The following is a 19,172-nucleotide window of genomic DNA, read 5'->3' on the forward strand; positions in this document are numbered from 1 at the left end:
ACCATGAAGACAAAAGAACACTCCCAGCAACTCCGTGAAAAGGTTATTGAAAAGCACAGGTCAGGAATTGGATAAGAAAATTTCCAAGTTACTGAATATCCCTTAGAGTACAGTTAAGTCAATCATCAAGAAACGGAAAGAATATGTCACAGCTGTAAATTTGCTTTGAGCAGGCCATCCTCAAAAACTGAGTAACTGCGTTAGAAGACTGAGCCAAATACTGCACATCATTGAAAATATACTATCCCCACCATGAAGCAATGAGGTAGCTGAATCATACTGTGGGGATGCTTCACTGCAGCAAGCCCTGGAAAGTTTATGAAGGTAGGGGGTCAAATGAACACAACAAAATACAAGGAAATCCTGGAGGAAAACTTGATTCAGTCTGCAAGAGTACTGCGACTTGGGAGAAGATCTGTTTACCAGCAAGATAAAGAATAAAGCTAAAGCTAAACAAGAATGGCTTAAAAACAACAAATTTAATGTCCTGGAGTGGCCAAATCAGAGTCCAGGCCTCAATCCAATTGAGAATTTGTGGCTGGACTTGAAAAGAGCCGTTCACTCACAACCCCCGTGCCATCTGACACAGCTTGAACAGTTTTGTGAAGAATAGGGGAAAACTGTAGTGCCCAGATTAACAAAACTGATAGGGACCTATCCATACAGACTCAAGAGTGTAACTACTGCCAAAGGTGCATCTACTAAATATTGACTTGAAGGGGGTAAATATTTATGCAGTAAGTTATTTTGTATTTTATATTTCTAATTAATTTAGTTCACTTTGTAGAGATCTGCTTTCACTTTGACTCAAAAGAGTCTGTTTTTATTGATTAGTATCAAAAAAGCCAAATTAAATCCTATGTGATTCAATGTTGTCAGACAATAAAACATGAGAACTTCCAACTGGGTGAGTACCTACATCAATACATATACAATAATTTACCAAAGTATACACATCTAAAAGACCACCCCCAGTTTCCTATGCTCCAAGGAATAAAATCCAAACATCAGTCCTGCTGAAGGGTTCAGCCTGAAATGTCAACTGTTCATTCCTCTCCATAGATACAGCTTAACAAGCTGAGTTCCTCAGGCACTTTGTGTATGTTACTCTGGATTTCAAGCATCTGCAGAATCTCTTGTGATTGATTAGTGCTTATTAGCATGGCTTTCTGTGTGGGAGATCATGATTAATGAACTTGATGATGTAACTAAGAAAGTCACTGAGGGCAGGGCAATAGGCATAGTTTATATGAACTTCAGCAAGTCCTCCGTAGGCTGCTCTGGAAGGTTAAACTGTAAAAAATCCGGGGGAAGATGGCTAATTGTAAACACAGCAGCACACAAAAAATGCTGCAGGAACTCAGGTCAGGTAGCATCCATGGAAATAAGCAAACAGTAGATGTTTCGGGCCAAGACCCTTCTTCAGGACTGGAAAGGAAGAGAAAGATTCCAGAATAAAAAGGTGGAGGGAGGGCAGGGAACTAGCTAATTGATAGGTGAAGCCAGGTAGGTAAGAAAGGCAAATGGCTGGAGAGGAAGGAATCTTTAAGGAGAGAAGAGTAGACCACAGGAGAAAGGAAGGGGGCGGAGTTTCAAGATGGCGACGTAGACACCTGCCTTTTAGGCGCTCTTCATTTTTTAAACTATAATCACCCTTTAATCAAATCTTTTCGTACTTAACTACATGGGTTGATATTTACAATTTACTTCTTTTTTAAAATAATACTTGATTTAATTTTTTCAAACTTAAAATGTCTGTATCTAAGAAATCGTCTAAAGACCCTCTATCTCTCGATGCAATCTCTAGTCTTCTGGACACTAAACTTGCAAGTCTGGAAAATAAACTAACTGTGAAAATGTCTGAGCTTGAAGAAGTCGTTAGATGGTTTGATACCAAGCTTCAATCGCAGGCAGCAGATATTGAACGGCATGAAGAAAAGTTTGCGACTCTTGACAAGTTAATTTGTGAAAAAATACATACAATCGAAACATTGGAGGAGAAGGTACGGTCGACAGCTAAAATAGTGGAGCAGAATAAGTTTAAAATCACCGATCTTGAAAACTGATCTCGCAGACAGAACTTGCGTATTATCGGATTTCCCGAAAATGTTGAGTCCGGTGACTTAACTGAATATTTCTCTAACTTATTGTGGGAAATTTTTGGCGAGGACGCTTTGCGGGCTAAACCTACTATTGATCATGCCCACAGAGTTTCGAGATTTTCGGCTGCGAGAGACAAGCCACGAGCTGTGATTGTCCGTCTCCATTATCCTCGGGAGAAAGAGCTTTTAATTCGATCAGCTCGTCAGAAAGGTATGATTTCTCACAGAAGCAACAACTTTCATATTGTTGAAGATTATTCATTCGAGGTGATGAGGGCGAGAATCGCTTTTAAACCAGTGATGGCAGCGATTCATTCGATTGGACTTAAACAAGCTTTAAGATACCCAGCGAATCTCAGAATTACGTTGAGTGATGACAGTCAGCGCTTCTTTAATACTCCGGAAGAAGCGAAGAAATTCGTTGAAGAATATCGGTCTTCTAGTACAAGTTGAACTATGTGTTATGTTGAAGAATTTTTGGAGAGAAGACGCCATTCCGTTTTAGGCTTTAACTTATGAAGCTGTGATATAACTTTTTACTTTGGTCTGCAGACCTGGTTTTTTTTATTATCATGATTTACAGATGCTCTTTTAATTTTACTATAATGTCTTTTTTTTAATTAATTTTTTTCCCTCTGGATTGGATATACATGTTAAGACTTTGTAATAATGATTTATTTTTTAAGATGTTGTTTCTTCTTCCCATAAGACTTTGCTTTCCGTAAGCGTTTATTTGCTTGTATTTGAGAATGGGACGAATGTTTTGAATTTTTGGACCTTTTTATATATATATATATATATATATATATATATATATATATATATATTGTAGTGGTTATTGAATCCTTTTTTAATCTTATTTTGATGACCTTTTTTTTAAAAAAAAATTTTAACAGATTGGTGAATTTACATTTATATTCTGTAATATGGTCTTTTTAAAATGTTGTTTTTTCTTCCCATAAGTCTCTGTTTTTGAAATGTCATTTTCTTATATTTGAATATGGAATCTTTTTTTTAAAGGCATATTACACTATTTTAAACTTCAATGGTTATCCTTTTTTATTAATGATCTTTTGCTTTTTTATATTATTTTTTCATTTTGATTGATATATATTCTTTCTTTTTACAACCCTGTATTTATATCTGGGTGTTATATAGTTTCTCTTTTCTTTCTTTTCATGGAGTCGCCATCTTGAAAATGGGGGTAATATTAGTATGAGTTTGTGCGCCTGCCGCTTGGCTTTTTCTCGTGGGGTTGGGGGAGGGGGTAGGGATCTTTTTTCACGCTTTTGCTTTTTATTTTTTTGCTTTTAGTTTATGAGCCGACTTTAAATTATTAATATTGTTGAGGTGTCATGTTCTCCGGTTGCTCCTGAATCATTTTTCCTTCTTCCTGAATTATGGGTTATGTGTCTTTTTAACTTTTTATGATATACACAACTAATATTGGCATGATGGATAAGTCTATTAACTTTATCTCTTAGAATACTAATGGTTTAAATCATCCAATTAAACGTAAAAAAAATATTTAAAGTATTCCATAGACTAAATGCTAATATTATCTTTGCACAGGAGACCCATATTAGGAGGGAGGATAATCAACGCTTTTTTAGGTTCTGGAGGGTCAACAATTTCACTCGAATTGTACCGCCAAAATTAGGGGTGTGTCTATTTTTATAGACCCCTCAATTTCGTTTACACATCATGAAATTATTTCTGATCCACAGGGCAGATTTTTGTTGATAACTGGTTCACTTTTTAATCGAAAAGTGGTTCTAGTTAATATTTATGCTCCAAACTTTGACTGCCCTGAATTTTTTAAACGTTTATTTACTTCCCTTCCTAATCTAAATGACTATATGTTGATAATGGGTGGAGATTTCAATTGTTGTCTGAATCCTTTGATGGATAGATCTAAACCTATTCGAATTCTTCCGAATAGATCAGCCTTACTTATTAATTCCTTTATGGTTGATTCGGGAATTACTGAAATATGACAGTTTTTGAACCCTAAAGATAAAGAATTTTCATTTTTTTCACATGTATATCACAGTTATTCTAGAATTGATTATTTCCTTATTGATCATCGTTTATTAACAGATGTTACTGATTGTAAATATGATTCTATTGCCATTTCGGATCATGCACCTTTGAAGTTATCTATCAAGATTTCGGACTTTTCCAATAATACTAGATCTTGGAGACTTAACGCTACTTTGCTTCAAGATCCAGAATTTATCACCTACATAAAACAGCAAATTGACTTGTTTTTCTCAACAAACTATACTGAAGAGATTGACAGAGGAATACTTTGGGACTCTTTTAAAGCTTTTATCCGTGGACAAATTATCTCATATTCCGTTGGTAAAAGAAAACAAAGATATTTAGATATTGCTTTATTAGTGGATAAAATTAAAGAAATTGCTAAGATTTATTCCGTGACTCCTACCAAAGAACTTTATAAGAAGAGAGTTGAGCTTCAAAAGGAGCATAGCTTATTATTATCTTCTTCAATTGAGAATCAATTAATTAGGACTAGGGCTCAATTTTATATTCATAGTGATCGAACTGGTAAATTGTTAGCTAACCAATTAAAAGCTATTTCGACTAAGCGACAAATTATTAAAATTCATAAACAAGATGGTAATCTGACTACTGATCATAAAGAAATCAATAACACTTTTCAAGATTTTTATAAATCTTTATATCAATCAGAACTTGATGGTGATCTGTCCATGATGGATAAATTTTTTAACAATTTGAATATTCCCAAACTGACAGATGAAGATCGTAGCTTGTTTGATGTTCCTATCTATGGCCGAAATAGGAGAGGCTATCTCATCAATGAATTCAGGGAAAGCTCCTGGTCCTGATGGTTATATTATAGAATTTTTTAAAACTTTTTCTTCTTTGCTTTCCCCTTGGTTATGTGAAATCTTTAATGATGCATTTGCTAAGAAGAGATTACCCCAGTCTTTTTATGAAGCTACTATCTCTCTAATTCTTAAAAAAGATAAGGATCCTACTTTATGTGCATCTTATCGCCCTATATCGCTATTAAATGTAGACTCTAAGATTCTTAAAAAAATTTTTAGCTATTAGGTTAGAAAAGTTACTATCACAGATTATTTCAGAAGACCAAACTGGTTTTATTAGGAATCGGTATTCCTTTTTTAATGTTAGAAAATTGATTAATATAATTTATACTTCATCACCCACAATCCCAGAATGTGTTATTTCATTAGATGCTGAAAAAGCTTTTGATAGAGTTGAATGGACATACTTATTTAATGCTTTGAGAAATTTTAATTTTAGTCCTAATTTTATATCGTGGATTAAACTATTATAAACCTGTTGCTTCTGTTCTTACAAATAATTACAGATCCTCTTTTTTTCAATTATCTCGTGGTACGAGACAAGGTTGTCCCTTAAGTCCTTTATTATTTAATATCGCATTAGAACCTTCAGCCATTGCTATTCGTGAATCTCCTAATATTTTTGGTATTACCCGTAATGAGAAGTTATACAAGTTATCACTTTATGCTGATGACTTGTTGTTATATATTTCTGATCCTGACAGATCTATTCCCGCTATTTTATCCTTGTTGGCTCAATTTGGTAGTTTTTCTGGTTATAAACTAAACTTGGATAAGAGTGAATTATTCCCTTTAAACGCGCAAACTTTATTGAATGACAGGATACCGTTTAAAGTTGTTACTGATAACTTTATCTATTTAGGTATAAAAATTACCAAGAAATATAAAGATTTATATAGACTGAATTTTTTACCTATGCTTCATCAAATTCAACAACTTACTACAAGATGGTCTCCCTTATCCTTATCATTAGTTGGTCGGATTAATGCTATTAAAATGATGATCTTACCGAAATTTTTATATTTATTTCAAGCCTTACCAATTTTTATTCCTAAATCTTTTTTTGATAACATTGATTCAAAAATTTCCTCATTTGTGTGGCAAAATAAAAACCCCAGGTTAAGTAAAAGGCAATTACAAAAATCTAAAAAAGATGGTGGTTTAGCTTTACCTAACTTTAGATTTTACTATTGGGCGAATAATATTAGTAACTTAATCTATTGGAAATTAGATTTGGATTCACCATTGTGCCCACAGTGGGTAAATTTAGAATGCAATGATGCACAGGGATATTCTCTATTCTCTGTTCTTGGTTCTTCTCTTCCTGCTGGTTTAGTTAAATTCAATAAACAGATATCCAACTCTGTTGTCAAACATACATTACGAATTTGGTTTCAATTTCGTAAGTTTTTTACTCTGAAAAATTTTGTCCTTGATAGCCCTATCTTACTTAATTTCTTTTTCAAACCTTCTTTGACAGATCAAGCTTTTAGCATATGGAAAAGGAAAGGTATAAAATGTTTTCGTGATCTTTTTTTTTTGAAGGTAGTTTGATGTCTTTCGACCAACTTTCCAACAAATTTAAGTTACCTAAATCTAATTTTTTTAGATATCTACAAATCAGAAATTTTTTACATAAAGTTCTACCATCCTTCCCCAATTCATCTTCAATAGATTTTTCAGATTTGATTTTTACCTTAAATCCTTGTCAGAAGGGATTAGTGGCTTTTATTTATAATATGATTATGAAGATACAACCAGAAATATCAGGTAGAATTAAATAAGAATGGGAAAAAGAACTTCAATATAATATATCAACAGAAAAATGGGAAAAAATTTTACAAATGGTTAATTCTTCTTCTATATGTGCTAAACATGCTTTAATACAATTTAAAATTGTACATAGAGCTCATATGTCTAAAGATAAGCTTGCTCGATTCTATTCTCATATTAACCCTCAATGTGACAGATGTCATTCAGATGTGGCTTCATTGACCCACATGTTTTGGTCATGTCCCACCTTATATAACTATTGGAAGGACATATTTGCTACCATTTCCTCAATTTGGAATATTGATTTACAACCTCATTTTATTACTGCAATTTTTGGTATACCAAATGAGGATGGTAATCAGTTTTCCCCTTCAATTAGACGAATGATTGCCTTTGTAACATTAATGGCCAGAAGGTCTATATTACAAAATTGGAAAGAAGTAAATCCTCCTACCACGTTTCAGTGGTTCTCTCAAACTATTTCTTATCTGAGCTTAGAAAAAATTAGAAGCACTATTTTTCACTCATCAATTAAATTTGAAGAAACTTGGGGACCGTTCATTCGACATTTTCATATGAATTAATCTGGCCTCTTCCAGACCTTATCTCTGTTTATTTTTGTTCTGGTATGGAGTTCCGGAGTTTTTGACACTATCATGTACATATAAACTGTTATTATTGCCCATGTTAGTTTAGTTCAGTGTTTTTTTTCAATATATATTTTTTTCTTGTATTTTTTTTAAAAAAAATTTCTTTTGATGATTATTCTTACTTTTTTTTCATGTATAATTATCATAGGCTTGATTGATTAATGTACTATTTTTTTTGTTGATATTTTAATAGGATATTGTTATCTTATTATTAATTCAATTTCAAGTCTAGTGCACTTATAACCTATTCATTATTATGTTATTGTTTTTTATATATATGAAATTCAATAAAAAGATTGAAAAAGAAGGAAAGAGAAAGGAAAGGACAGGCACTGGGGTGGGGGGTGGCGGGAGTAATTGGCACGTGAGAAGAGTTAAGAGGCCAGAGTAAGAGGGAAGCGGGTAAGGAATTTATTTTACTGGAAGGAAAAATAGATATTCATGCCATCAGGTTGGAAGGTAGCCAGACAGAATATAAAGTGTTGTGCCTCCACCCTGAGGATGGCCTCATTGTGACATAAGAGGAAGCCATGGACTGATATATCAGAACAGGAATTGCAATTAAAATGTTTGGCCACCAGGAAGTTCCACTTTTGGCAGATGGAGCAGAGGTGCTCAACGAAGTGGTACCCCAATTTACAACGGATCTCACCAATGTAGAGGAGGCCTCATTAGAAGCACCAAATACAATAGATTCACAGATGAAGTGTTGGATATACAATTGGTTTGTTGATAGAAAGCAAAGCGTGATAGTGGAAGTTCTTTTTCCTCAGACTGGAGGAGTATAACTCATGGTGTGCCACAGGGATCAGTGTTCGACCAACTGTTGTTTAGCGCCGATATCAATAATTAGGCTGCACTATACAAGACATGATTAATAGATTTGTAAATGATACTGAAATTGGTGGTATAGTGATTAATGAAGGAGGCTGTCAAAAATTAGAGAGGGTTCTTGATCAATTGAGTAAATGGATCCAGGAGTGGCAAATACAGATTAATTCAGATAAGTATGAGGGTAATTTCTATCAGAAATAATCATTTATTAACTTGTTATTTAGAAAGATTTCAAAAATAAATACCAGTCCAAATCTATACACTGGTACCCCACTTAGCACTTCCTCACAAAAAACTGATCAACCAGTGGGAGAGGGGAATCACAGAAGGAAATCAGTTAATTAAAATTGCCAACTTGACAAATACTTCTAGACTGCTTGGCCACTGAGAGCCCACTATATTAATGGTGCTAAACCAATGAACGCCCAGTACATGTTGACCCCTTTTAGAGCTGATTTTATGAGCATTCTTGTTCCCAAGTGCAAGTGAATATCAATGTATGACCAGGTAGATGCTGGAGACAGGGAATTGTAGACAAGATTAAAATGTCTATTGGAGGAATGAGGCAGGTACAAATATGAATGAATTACACAAAGGAGATAATGGTAAAGAATGACCAACTACCTAAGGCATTGACCTTCAAGGGCACAAAGATCACCTGTGACTTAAAAGGAATGTTGCATTTTAGATCATAATACCTTAAGAGAAAACCATTTATGTGGCTTTTAGAATGCAATTGAAGGTTAGAGCCCAGCACACAAAATAAATGACCATTTGGGAAGACAGAAAAGAGAATGAAGACAACATCACCTATGTCCATGGGGCTCCAGAGACCAAAGGTTTTGAACTGTTCATCAACTATTAGCTGTGGTCAAGTAGAGAATTTTGTACTAATGAACCATCAGCCATTTACCCAAACCGATGATTGCTGATGATTTTCCCTTGACCACAATCTGTCCAATTTCAGACTCTTAACAGGAATAACTTCATGTTGGAACCCAAAAAATCTCACAAAACAAGCTCCACAAGTCTGATAAATTAAAATAGTCTGAGAACAAATACCTGTATTGCAAACCTACAAACATGGATGAACCATACCGTGAAACCTAAAATATCCAAATACTAATCCATGTTTGTTTTATCCATGTCAGTATTAATTAGCAGTTTTAATTGACAAAAATTTTGGGGTGGGGGAGAGAAAGAGAAAAAAAAACTTTTGTAAGTAACTTACAAATTCATATACAAGATAGCTGGAAAATTGCTTGGCAGAGTGGGCCCCCAAATCTCAAACAATATTACTGAAAACAGCATAGAAGTACATCTTTACTCAAAGGTGACTTATGAATTGTTTTGAAAAAAAAAGCAGAATCATTGCTGATTTGTGGGGATAACTGGTAAAAAAAATGACATAATTTTAATTACTCACTGTTCAGAAAGAAGTCTGTCCTCTTCATTATCTTTACTTTGATACATGTGCTCCGCATCCACATCTTCATCATCATCATCATCATCTTCATCGTCAATACTTTTCATATCCAGTTTCTTGTGACCAACATCACCATTTAGACACACATCCACAATCTTCAGGATATTGTTGCTATATTCTTCTCCATTGCAATCTGCTTTTTTGTATACATCTGGAGTAAATCTATCTAAAATGACAGCTGAAGAAACTGATGAAGATTTTTCTGAATTTTCTTCAGCACTTTCTATTGTTACTTCTGAATGCTTCACCTGCTCAGAGCCAAGTTCGGCCTCTTCATTGTCACCATCAAAAGAAATTATATTTGGCACCATTTTCTTTTTCTTCTTTTCTCTTCTGCTTTTTCCATCTATCAGTGGAGAAAAATGAAATTAAGTCATTGTCACATTTTACTAGAGCATATTTGGTATGTTAGTTTAACAAAAATTGACATTAGTTTTTTTTTATTTGAAAAAACCAAGACTTAAGAAACTAATCTAAAAATGTAATAAATGCAAGGTACTTTGATATTGCACATCAACAAGTAACTGAAAAACCAGCAATGTAAGCCATGCTGTCCAGATTCCATAACTCTACTCCCACAGATGCGAAGGAGTTATCTCACATTTATGTCTGTCTGCACCCCAGAGTCCAGTTTCATGGGTGGTTAAATGACTGGATCTCAAGTCATGGTGAAGGAATCTCAACTCCAAAATGACCCTGACAGCTCGTATAGCTGGGGATTCAACTCTGCCAGCTGTGAAAATTGTCAGTGTTTCTCGGTAGTTTTAAGTTATCTGACATTGAAGCATGTGAAAATTATTCAAATTCAATCAGGTTATAAATTTAAAAAATTATTTCAAATTGTTAAGACACCTCCTGGAATAAGTAATGTAAAACATTAAACAAAAGCAATATTTTTTTAACAGTAAATACAGTAAATTAATTTAATCTTTTACCTCCTACAATCAGAGCTGAAATCTCTGGAGTTCTGAACCCTATGTCAGGTCTGATTTTGCACGTGATGAAAGAGGTGATGTTCCAGAATTAATCTGGATAATTCCAGAAAGACTGTCTCACACCACTGGATTCAATTGAGAATTCTGCAGTAAAGCCAACTGGCAGAGTCTTGCTATGAAATTTATCACAAAGTCACACACTTCTGTATTTCACAGCATGCACTGAGATTTGGGACTCACTTCAGTTTTAATAGTTGAACATATCACAGTTCCAACTTAAAACACAAACAGAAATCAGCACAATCCAACCCAATATGTTTAATATATTTTAAACAAGCATTTTACAGCTCCTGTTCACTTTCAGAATTAGTGTACTATGCATTTCTTCCTCAAATTTCCTTTCTTTTTCAATCTTTTTACTGAATTTTTCAAAAACAGATACGGTACATAACAGTCATAATATTACAAATGGAATGAGATTACATTGTTGGCAGTTAACACATGAATAAAAACTATAGATAACAACATATAATAGACCTCCCAAACCCAAGATATAAACAGGATACCAGAAAAAAATAAAAAGATGGAAAAATACCCAAATTGTAAAAACAAAAACAAAATAAACTAAACTAAATACAACTAAACCTAAACTAAAAAAAATCAAACAACAACACACACAAAATGCTGGTGGAACACAACAGGCCAGGCAGCATCTATAGGGAGAAGCGCTGTCGACGTTTTGGGCCAAGACCCTTCATCAGGACTAACCGAAAGGAAAAATAGTAAGAAATTTGAAAGTAGTGGGGGGGAGGGGGGAAATTGCGAAATGATAGGAGAAGACCGGAGGGGGGTGGGATGAAGCTAAGAGCTGGAAAGGTGATTGGCGAAAGTGATACAGAGCTGGAGAAGGGAAAGGGTCATGGGACGGGAACCAACAGAAGAAAGAAAGGGGAGGGGGAGCACCAGAGGGAGATGGAGAACAGGCAAACAACTAAATATGTCAGGGATGGGGTAAGAAGGGGAGGAGGGGCATTAACGGAAGTTAGAGAAGTCAACGTTCATGCCATCAGGTTGGAGGCTACCCAGCCGGTATATAAAGTGTTGTTCCTCCAACCTGAGTTTGGATTCATTTTGACAATAGAGGAGGCCATGGATAGACATATCAGAATGGGAATGGGACATGGAACTAAAATGTGTGGCCACTGGGAGATCCTGCTTTTTCTGGCAGACCGAGCGTAGGTGTTCAGCAAAACAGCCTCCCTGTCTGTGTCGGGTCTCACCAATATATAAAAGACCACACCGGGAGCACCGGACACAGTACACCACACCAGCCGACTCACAGGTGAAGTGTCGCCTCACCTGGAAGGACTGTCTGGGGCCCTGAATGGTGGTGAGGGAGGAAGTGTAAGGGCAGGTGTAGCACTTGTTCCGTTTACAAGGATAAGTGCCAGGAGGGAGATCGGTGGGAAGGGATGGGGGGGACAAATAGACAAGGGAGTCGCGTAGGGAGCGATCCCTGTGAAAAGCAGAAAGAGGGGGAGGGGGAAAAATGTGTTTGGTAGTGGGATCCCATTGGAGGTGGCAGAAGTTACGGAGAATTATACGTTGGACCTGGAGGCTGGTGGGGTGGTAGGTAAGGACAAGGGGAACCCTATCCCGAGTGGGATGGCGTGTGGATGGGGTGAGGGCAGATGTGCGGGAAATGGGAGAGATGCGTTTCAGAGCAGAGTTGATGGTGGACGAAGAGAAGCCCCTTTGTTTAAAAAAGGAAGCCATCTCCATCCTGGAATGAAAAGCCTCATCCTGACAGCAGATGCGGCGGAGACGGAGGAATTGTGAGAAGGGGATAGCCTTTTTGCAAGAGACAGGGTGGGAAGATGAATAGTCCAGGTAGCTGTGAGAGTCTGTAGGCTTATAGTAGATATCAGTAGATAGGCCGTCTCCAGAGATGGAGACAGAAAGATCAAGAAAGGGAAGGGAGGTGTCAGAAATGGACCAGGTAAATTTGAGGGCAGGGTGAAAGTTGGAGGCAAAGTTAAGTCGACGAGTTCAGCATGCGTGCAAGAGGCAGCGCCTATGCAGTCATCGATGTAGCGAAGGAAAACAGGGGGATGGATACCGGTATAGCCTTGGAACATGGACTGTTCCACAAAGCCAACAAAAAGGCAGGCATAACTGGGACCCATACGGGTACAAATTTTTTCAATGATTTTAAGTTCCCTGGCCCCCACCGTCTTATTTTCTCCATGGACATCCAGTCCCAATATACCTCCATCCCCCACCGAGATGGTCTCGAAGCTCTTCGCTTTTTTTTATTCCAGACTTAACCAAATCCCCTCTACCACCGCTCTCCTCCATCTAGCGGAATTAGTTCTTACTCTCAATAATTTCTCCTTTGGCTCCTCCCACTTCCTCCAAACCAATGGTGTAGCCATGGGCACCCGTATGGGTTCCCCTTGTCCTTACCTACCACCCCACCAGCCTCCAGGTCCAACGTATAATTCTCCGTAACTTCTGCCACCTCCAATGGGATCCCACTACCAAACACATTTTTCCCCCTCCCCCTCTTTCTGCTTTTCGCAGGGATCGCTCCCTACGCGACTCCCTTGTCTATTTGTCCCCCCCATCCCTTCCCACCGATCTCCCTCCTGGCACTTATCCTTGTAAACGGAACAAGTGCTACACCTGCCCTTACACTTCCTCCCTCACCACCATTCAGGGCCCCAGACAGTCCTTCCAGGTGAGGCGACACTTCACCTGTGAGTCGGCTGGTGTGGTGTACTGTGTCCGGTGCTCCCGGTGTGGTCTTTTATATATTGGTGAGACCCGACACAGACAGGGAGGCTGTTTTGCTGAACACCTACGCTCGGTCTGCCAGAAAAAGCAGGATCTCCCAGTGGCCACACATTTTAGTTCCATGTCCCATTCCCATTCTGATATGTCTATCCATGGCCTCCTCTATTGTCAAAATGAATCCAAACTCAGGTTGGAGGAACAACACCTTATATACCGGCTGGGTAGCCTCCAACCTGATGGCATGAACATTGACTTCTCTAACTTCCGTTAATGCCCCTCCTCCCCTTCTTACCCCATCCCTGACATATTTAGTTGTTTGCCTGTTCTCCATCTCTGGTGCTCCCCCCCCCACTTTCTTTCTCCCGAAGCCTCCCGTCCCATGATCCTTTCCCTTCTCCAGCTCAGTATCACTTTTGCCAATCACCTTTCCAGCTCTTAGCTTCATCCCACCCCCTCCGGTCTTCTCCTATCATTTTGCTTTTCCCCTCCCCCACTATTTTCAAATCTCTTACTATCTTTCCTTTCGGTTAGTCCTGATGAAGGGTCTTGGCCCGAAATGTCAACAGCACTTCTCCCTATAGATGCTGCCCGGCCTGCTGTGTTCTACCAGCATTTTGTGTGCGTTGTTGTTTTGAATTTCCAGCATCTGCAGATTTCCTCGTGTTTGCACTAAAAAAATCAAGCTGGGCTATTCTATTACATCAAGAAAAATATTATTAGTGTCATCAACTCCACTCCTCTACTCAAATTAATGAATAATATAAAGGAATTGGAAAAGGACAAATTACATTCTGTGAAAGTAATGAATAAAAGGCCTCCAAGTTTCTTCAAATTTAACCGAGGAATCAAAGGTATCACTTCTAATTTTTTCTCACATATAAATCCAATTTGTGATCAATGTCACTCTGAGGTAGCCTCTCTGACTCATATGCTTTGGTCTTGCCCTCTTTTGGAAAAATTTTGGAAAGATATTTTTGATACATTCACTACAGTTTTGCACTTTGATTCACACTGATTTATAACCTCACCCTGTCACTGCAATTTTTGGCTTACCAATGATTGATCTGCCCTCTTCAGCTCGGCGGATGATTGCATTTGCTACTTTAATTGCTAGTGTTACACCTGTGCCCAACTCTGAGGGGCCGAAGGGTCCAAAGTAGCCGCCTCCTTTTTGAGAATCGCAAGATCGCTATTAATTCAGGTCAGGAGACCCAGGAAATGAGAGAGAGACGTTTGGAATGTCCTGGCCCTCAGTGATACAAAGCCACGGAAAACGGCCATTGTCTCGTGGAGACGGAATTGTGTATTGAGTACTGTACTTCATGGAAGCCCTCAGGGAATGATCAGAGGGGGTTGGTTGAGGGATTGCATCATCCCGACCTGATTGACATCTGAAACCCTGCGAGTCAGGATAAAAGAGGGTCTGGGGAACAGCCCCTTTAGACGCACCAGAAGAAACGCTAGAAATCCTGTAACAGCGTAATAGCGACAGCCGGTGGAAAGCCCACGTGCGCCCTTTTCCATTTGCCTAGGAATTGGTGGGCCTTACTACGGAAGAACGGCTTTAGCTAAAACAAAGGAGAAACCAGCCCCAACAACTCTTGAAGGATTGACATCATAAAAGGAATGGGCAAGTTTTAAACTCTCTCTCTTGACTCCAACCAAAGGCTGCAGCCTGCATGAACTGAACTGAACTTTATATTTCCATCAGACAATACATTATCCCCTAGACAACGATAGAGCTATTTCTTATTAATTATTATTATACCCGCGCTTTTAGATTTAGTATCGACGACGTATATTGTCCGTATGTTTGCATTGATATTATTTTTGTGTATTTTTATCAATAATTACTGTTAAAAATAGTACCATCAGACTTCAACAGACCCCTCTATCTTTGATGGTAACTGACCCAGTTATGGGGTACGTAACACTAGAAGATCTATTTTATTGAATTGGAAAGAAATAAATCCTCCAACTACATCTCAATGGTTTTCTCAATTTAGAAAAAATTCTTTCTCAATTTCCATGCTGGGCTTTTAGTTTTTCCTTATTTTTTTCTTGTCCCCTAATCATTGCCAATGGGCAGGTAATAATTTTCCTCACCCCAGATCAAATAGACTCCGATGTACCACAAACTCTTAAGGCCAATACAAAGATTACAATGTGGATATTTTTGGTCAAAATAAACAACAGCTTCAATAGCAGTTTGTATCTAGGTGGAAGAATATATGCCCAAAGCAGCCTGATGAAACCAACTGACACTAAGCCATATACAAGGCAAATATCGCGAATGACGACTGTAAGCTTACTTTAAAAGCTAGGTTTTAAGAAAGATAGGAAGATAGAGAACTAGACCAAAATATATTCATTTTTAAGACTACATAGAAAATATCTCTGCATTCTTCCAACCCAAATTTCATTTATTTAAGATTCTGCCCAATTACATTTCTCCCAGAAGTACATTAAACAGTTTAAGACTACCAAAAGGGAAGATGCACTTCTGAAGAAAACGTTGTTCTTCTCTTGTTCTATTCTTGTTTTAACAGTAACAACTCCTCAAATTTTCAAACTGTTGCATCTCTTTAGAAAACTAGGTTATATGTGAATTGGAAATCTATACACATGAAAATTATTTGAAAATGTGTTTTAAGATCAAGAGATAAAATTTACTCTACATACTTTAAGCTCCAGAAAACTCAAAAGCAAAATTAAAAAAAAGTTTTCATCAAAAACAAAAGAGCATCAAACCACAAAAGCAAAAATAGGCCCATTTTTTCTTTTTCTACAATTAAACAAGATTATGACTGATCTTTTACTTCAGTTCTATTCTCTTACAATACTGCATTCTTTGTTTACCATACTATTTAAAAATCTCAAATGTCTGTATATACTCAGCAGCTGAGTTTCCACAGCCCTCTTCCAGAGAGAATTCCAAAGACTGATCAGTTTACGTGTGAAGAAATTTCTCACCTCTGCCCAAAATGGCCCATCACTTGTTTCAAAACAACATCTCGGAGAAGCAACACTTTATCTACACTGTCAAGTTCATTAAGTATTTTGTGATGCAATGGAATCAGCTCTCTTTCTTCTAAACTCCAGAGAGTAATGGCCCAGAAAGTTCAATCTCTCATGATGTGACAAACCCGTCCCAGAAATCAAAAGTAGAGAAACATAATGTTGTAGCTGCTATACGACTGTGAACTGATAAAATTCCAGAAAGATATCTTCACTCATGTACTCAAACCCTCTTCCTGCAAGAGCCAACATATCATCACACTTTTGCCTTCCCACTTGCTTGAGGTACCTGCACTTCAACTTTCACAATTTCATGTAGGCGTGACTCAGTAAGAGCAAGAGCAAAGGAAAGCAAGATGGCGGCGCAACGCAGTTTGCAGCGGCCTCTCCGGAGTTGATATTTATTATTTGTTAAGCGGGGTGCCGTGCACAATCCTAATCTGATGAAAAATGGACGTGGGAGCACGGAGGAACATCAGGAAATCTCCAGGAAGGCCTTCTTCATTGCTGCTGCTGTTGTGAGGTCTGGGTCTCTGCTGAGAAGAACAGGCTTCCAGTCCTCGGGGTCACGTTGCCGGCGGCCATTGGCAGGGGCGTCATAGTGCGCTCGGCAGAGGATGGGGCTCAAAGAGGCTGTGCCGGAGGAGATGGTCGGAGGCTCAGAGATTCAATGGACTTGGAGTCTGCTGCGGTCAGGGCACTTTCACTGTGTGCTGCGTCTGCAAGGCTGGGTCCGACGGAGCTTTCATCGTGTGCTGCATCTGCGAGGCTGAGTCCAGCGGCGCCTTCGAAGTCCATAGCGGGGGTATTCCCTTCTGCCACCTGCGTGGGATGACGAGTCTATCAGGACTCTGAGGACTTGCGGAAACTGTGTGGTGCTTTCTTTCAAACTTACAGTCTTTTAACATCTTTGGACTATTTTTACTGAGCCCATGGTCTGTTTTTTTTTATCAATTATGGTATTGTCTGCACTGTTGTAACTATATGTTACTATAACTACGTGGTTTTGTGTAGGTCTTGCAGCTTTAGTTTTTGGTTTGTTGGGTGGTAGAGATGGTCTCCTGACTTGGTGTGTTTGGATAGTCTTGTTTTGTCTGGTGGGTCTAGAGCTCCTTTCCGGGTTACGCGCTAAGATGGTAGCACCGTATCAATACTCAGCAGCCTCTCCAGACTCTAGATTTGGGGATTTCCAAACGTTATGTGGATTTTCTGGTGTAGTCTGTTTTGTCATGTGCTTTTGTGCTATCATTCTGGAGGAATGTTATCTCATTTTTTTTTAAACTGCATTGCATTTGTGGTTTCTAAGTGACAATAAACTGAAACTGAACTGAACTGAGTAGTGGGACTCTTGCCACTGAAATAGCTTCCCACTTATTTCAAGTCTTTCTCCAAAACCTGAACAAGTAATCACACTTTGAAGTTGATTTATTACAGTGAAGGAGGTGGCACCTTTGGAACAACATGTTATAGTTTGGACCCATCAACCTTTCTCAAATGGTTTTGAAAGGTCCCATGATATACTCGGAATAGCAAAGTACTGCAAGCATGTTAGCCAACATTTATCCTTCACTACAAAAAAAAACAGACTAACTAGATACCTTTTGTTTATGTGTGGGTTCATGTCATGAGGAGAGGCAATGCTCCAGAATCAGATTTATCATCACCGACCTATGCCATGAAATTTGCTGTTTTGCAGCAACAGTACATTGCAATACGGTTGCAACTGAGGCAGCCATTTATTTAAGACAACTCTTAAAGAGCAAAAACTATATTGAGAAAACAGTTAGGGTTCCCTTTGTTTATCTAGGACACTATGTCGCTTAGTTTGGGCAGGAAACTGTTGCAGAACAGTTTCTAACGAGCATCATGGCACTTGTGTGGCCATTAGACACTACACCGTGCTTAAAGCGATCAGTTTTTAAATACTGTATACTCCGGGGTATAAGCCGACCTCCCAATTTCAAGGTTAAAAAAGTGACTTTTTCATGTTACCTTTGTATAAGCCGACCCCTTTTGTAGAGGTTTTTGACTTAACCAGAAATTATCACAAGTTCTCACATGCCGATGCTCAGCTTTGCCGGATCTGGACCCTAGAAATTTTGTGAACTAGTACCTGCTAGGAAAACAGGCCTACACATTGTAGAGCGTTTAGGCGAATTCTTAATAAATAAATCAGGGAGAGAAATTTTGGATCAGGTTTCCAATGGAAAAGAATTCTCTGAAATGTAACCCCCGTGAAACCATTTAGCGCCCATCATAATCTCATTAAAACATAACACGGGGGTCAGTACATGTACTCAGTATTGAGTTTGCAACCACCATGTACAAAAGATTAAAACAAATGCAATATGATGTTGGCTTCAAGCTGAAGGTTGTTGATTTTGCTAAAGGAACGAATAATTCTGAAGCTGCTATGAAGTTTAGTGTAAACGAGGGAGAGTGAGAGAGTGGAGAAAGGCAGAGGACATGCTGAGAGAAATGGCAAAGACGAAATGTGCAAACTGCGGGAAAACATGCCAGTGGCCAGAACTGGAAGAAAATGTTTTAGAGTGGGTGAATCACCAGTGATCATCTAGATACATTGTTACCAGAGAAATGAATCGAGTTCAAGCGTTGAAATGGGATTAAAAACACCGTGAGGTCAGCGAAAATTTCAAAGTTACACAAAGTTGGTAGCTTTGTTATCACCCGATTTATGAATA

General features: G+C 38.1%; 1 protein-coding gene across 4 annotated transcripts in view; it reads right to left on the bottom strand.

Annotated features, from left to right (window-relative positions):
• Window positions 1-19,172, bottom strand: part of snx29 (sorting nexin 29) — a 572,982-nt gene that overhangs the window by 477,120 nt on the left and 76,690 nt on the right. For all 4 annotated transcript variants that reach the window (XM_059979337.1, XM_059979336.1, XM_059979338.1 and 1 more), the window contains one exon: window positions 9,662-10,067. In XM_059979337.1, the coding sequence (XP_059835320.1) occupies window positions 9,662-10,067 (406 nt within the window). The remainder of the gene's footprint in view (window positions 1-9,661; window positions 10,068-19,172) is intronic.

This window comes from Hypanus sabinus, chromosome 9 (assembly GCF_030144855.1).
Source record: "Hypanus sabinus isolate sHypSab1 chromosome 9, sHypSab1.hap1, whole genome shotgun sequence".
NCBI classification, from domain to species: Eukaryota; Metazoa; Chordata; class Chondrichthyes; order Myliobatiformes; family Dasyatidae; genus Hypanus; species Hypanus sabinus.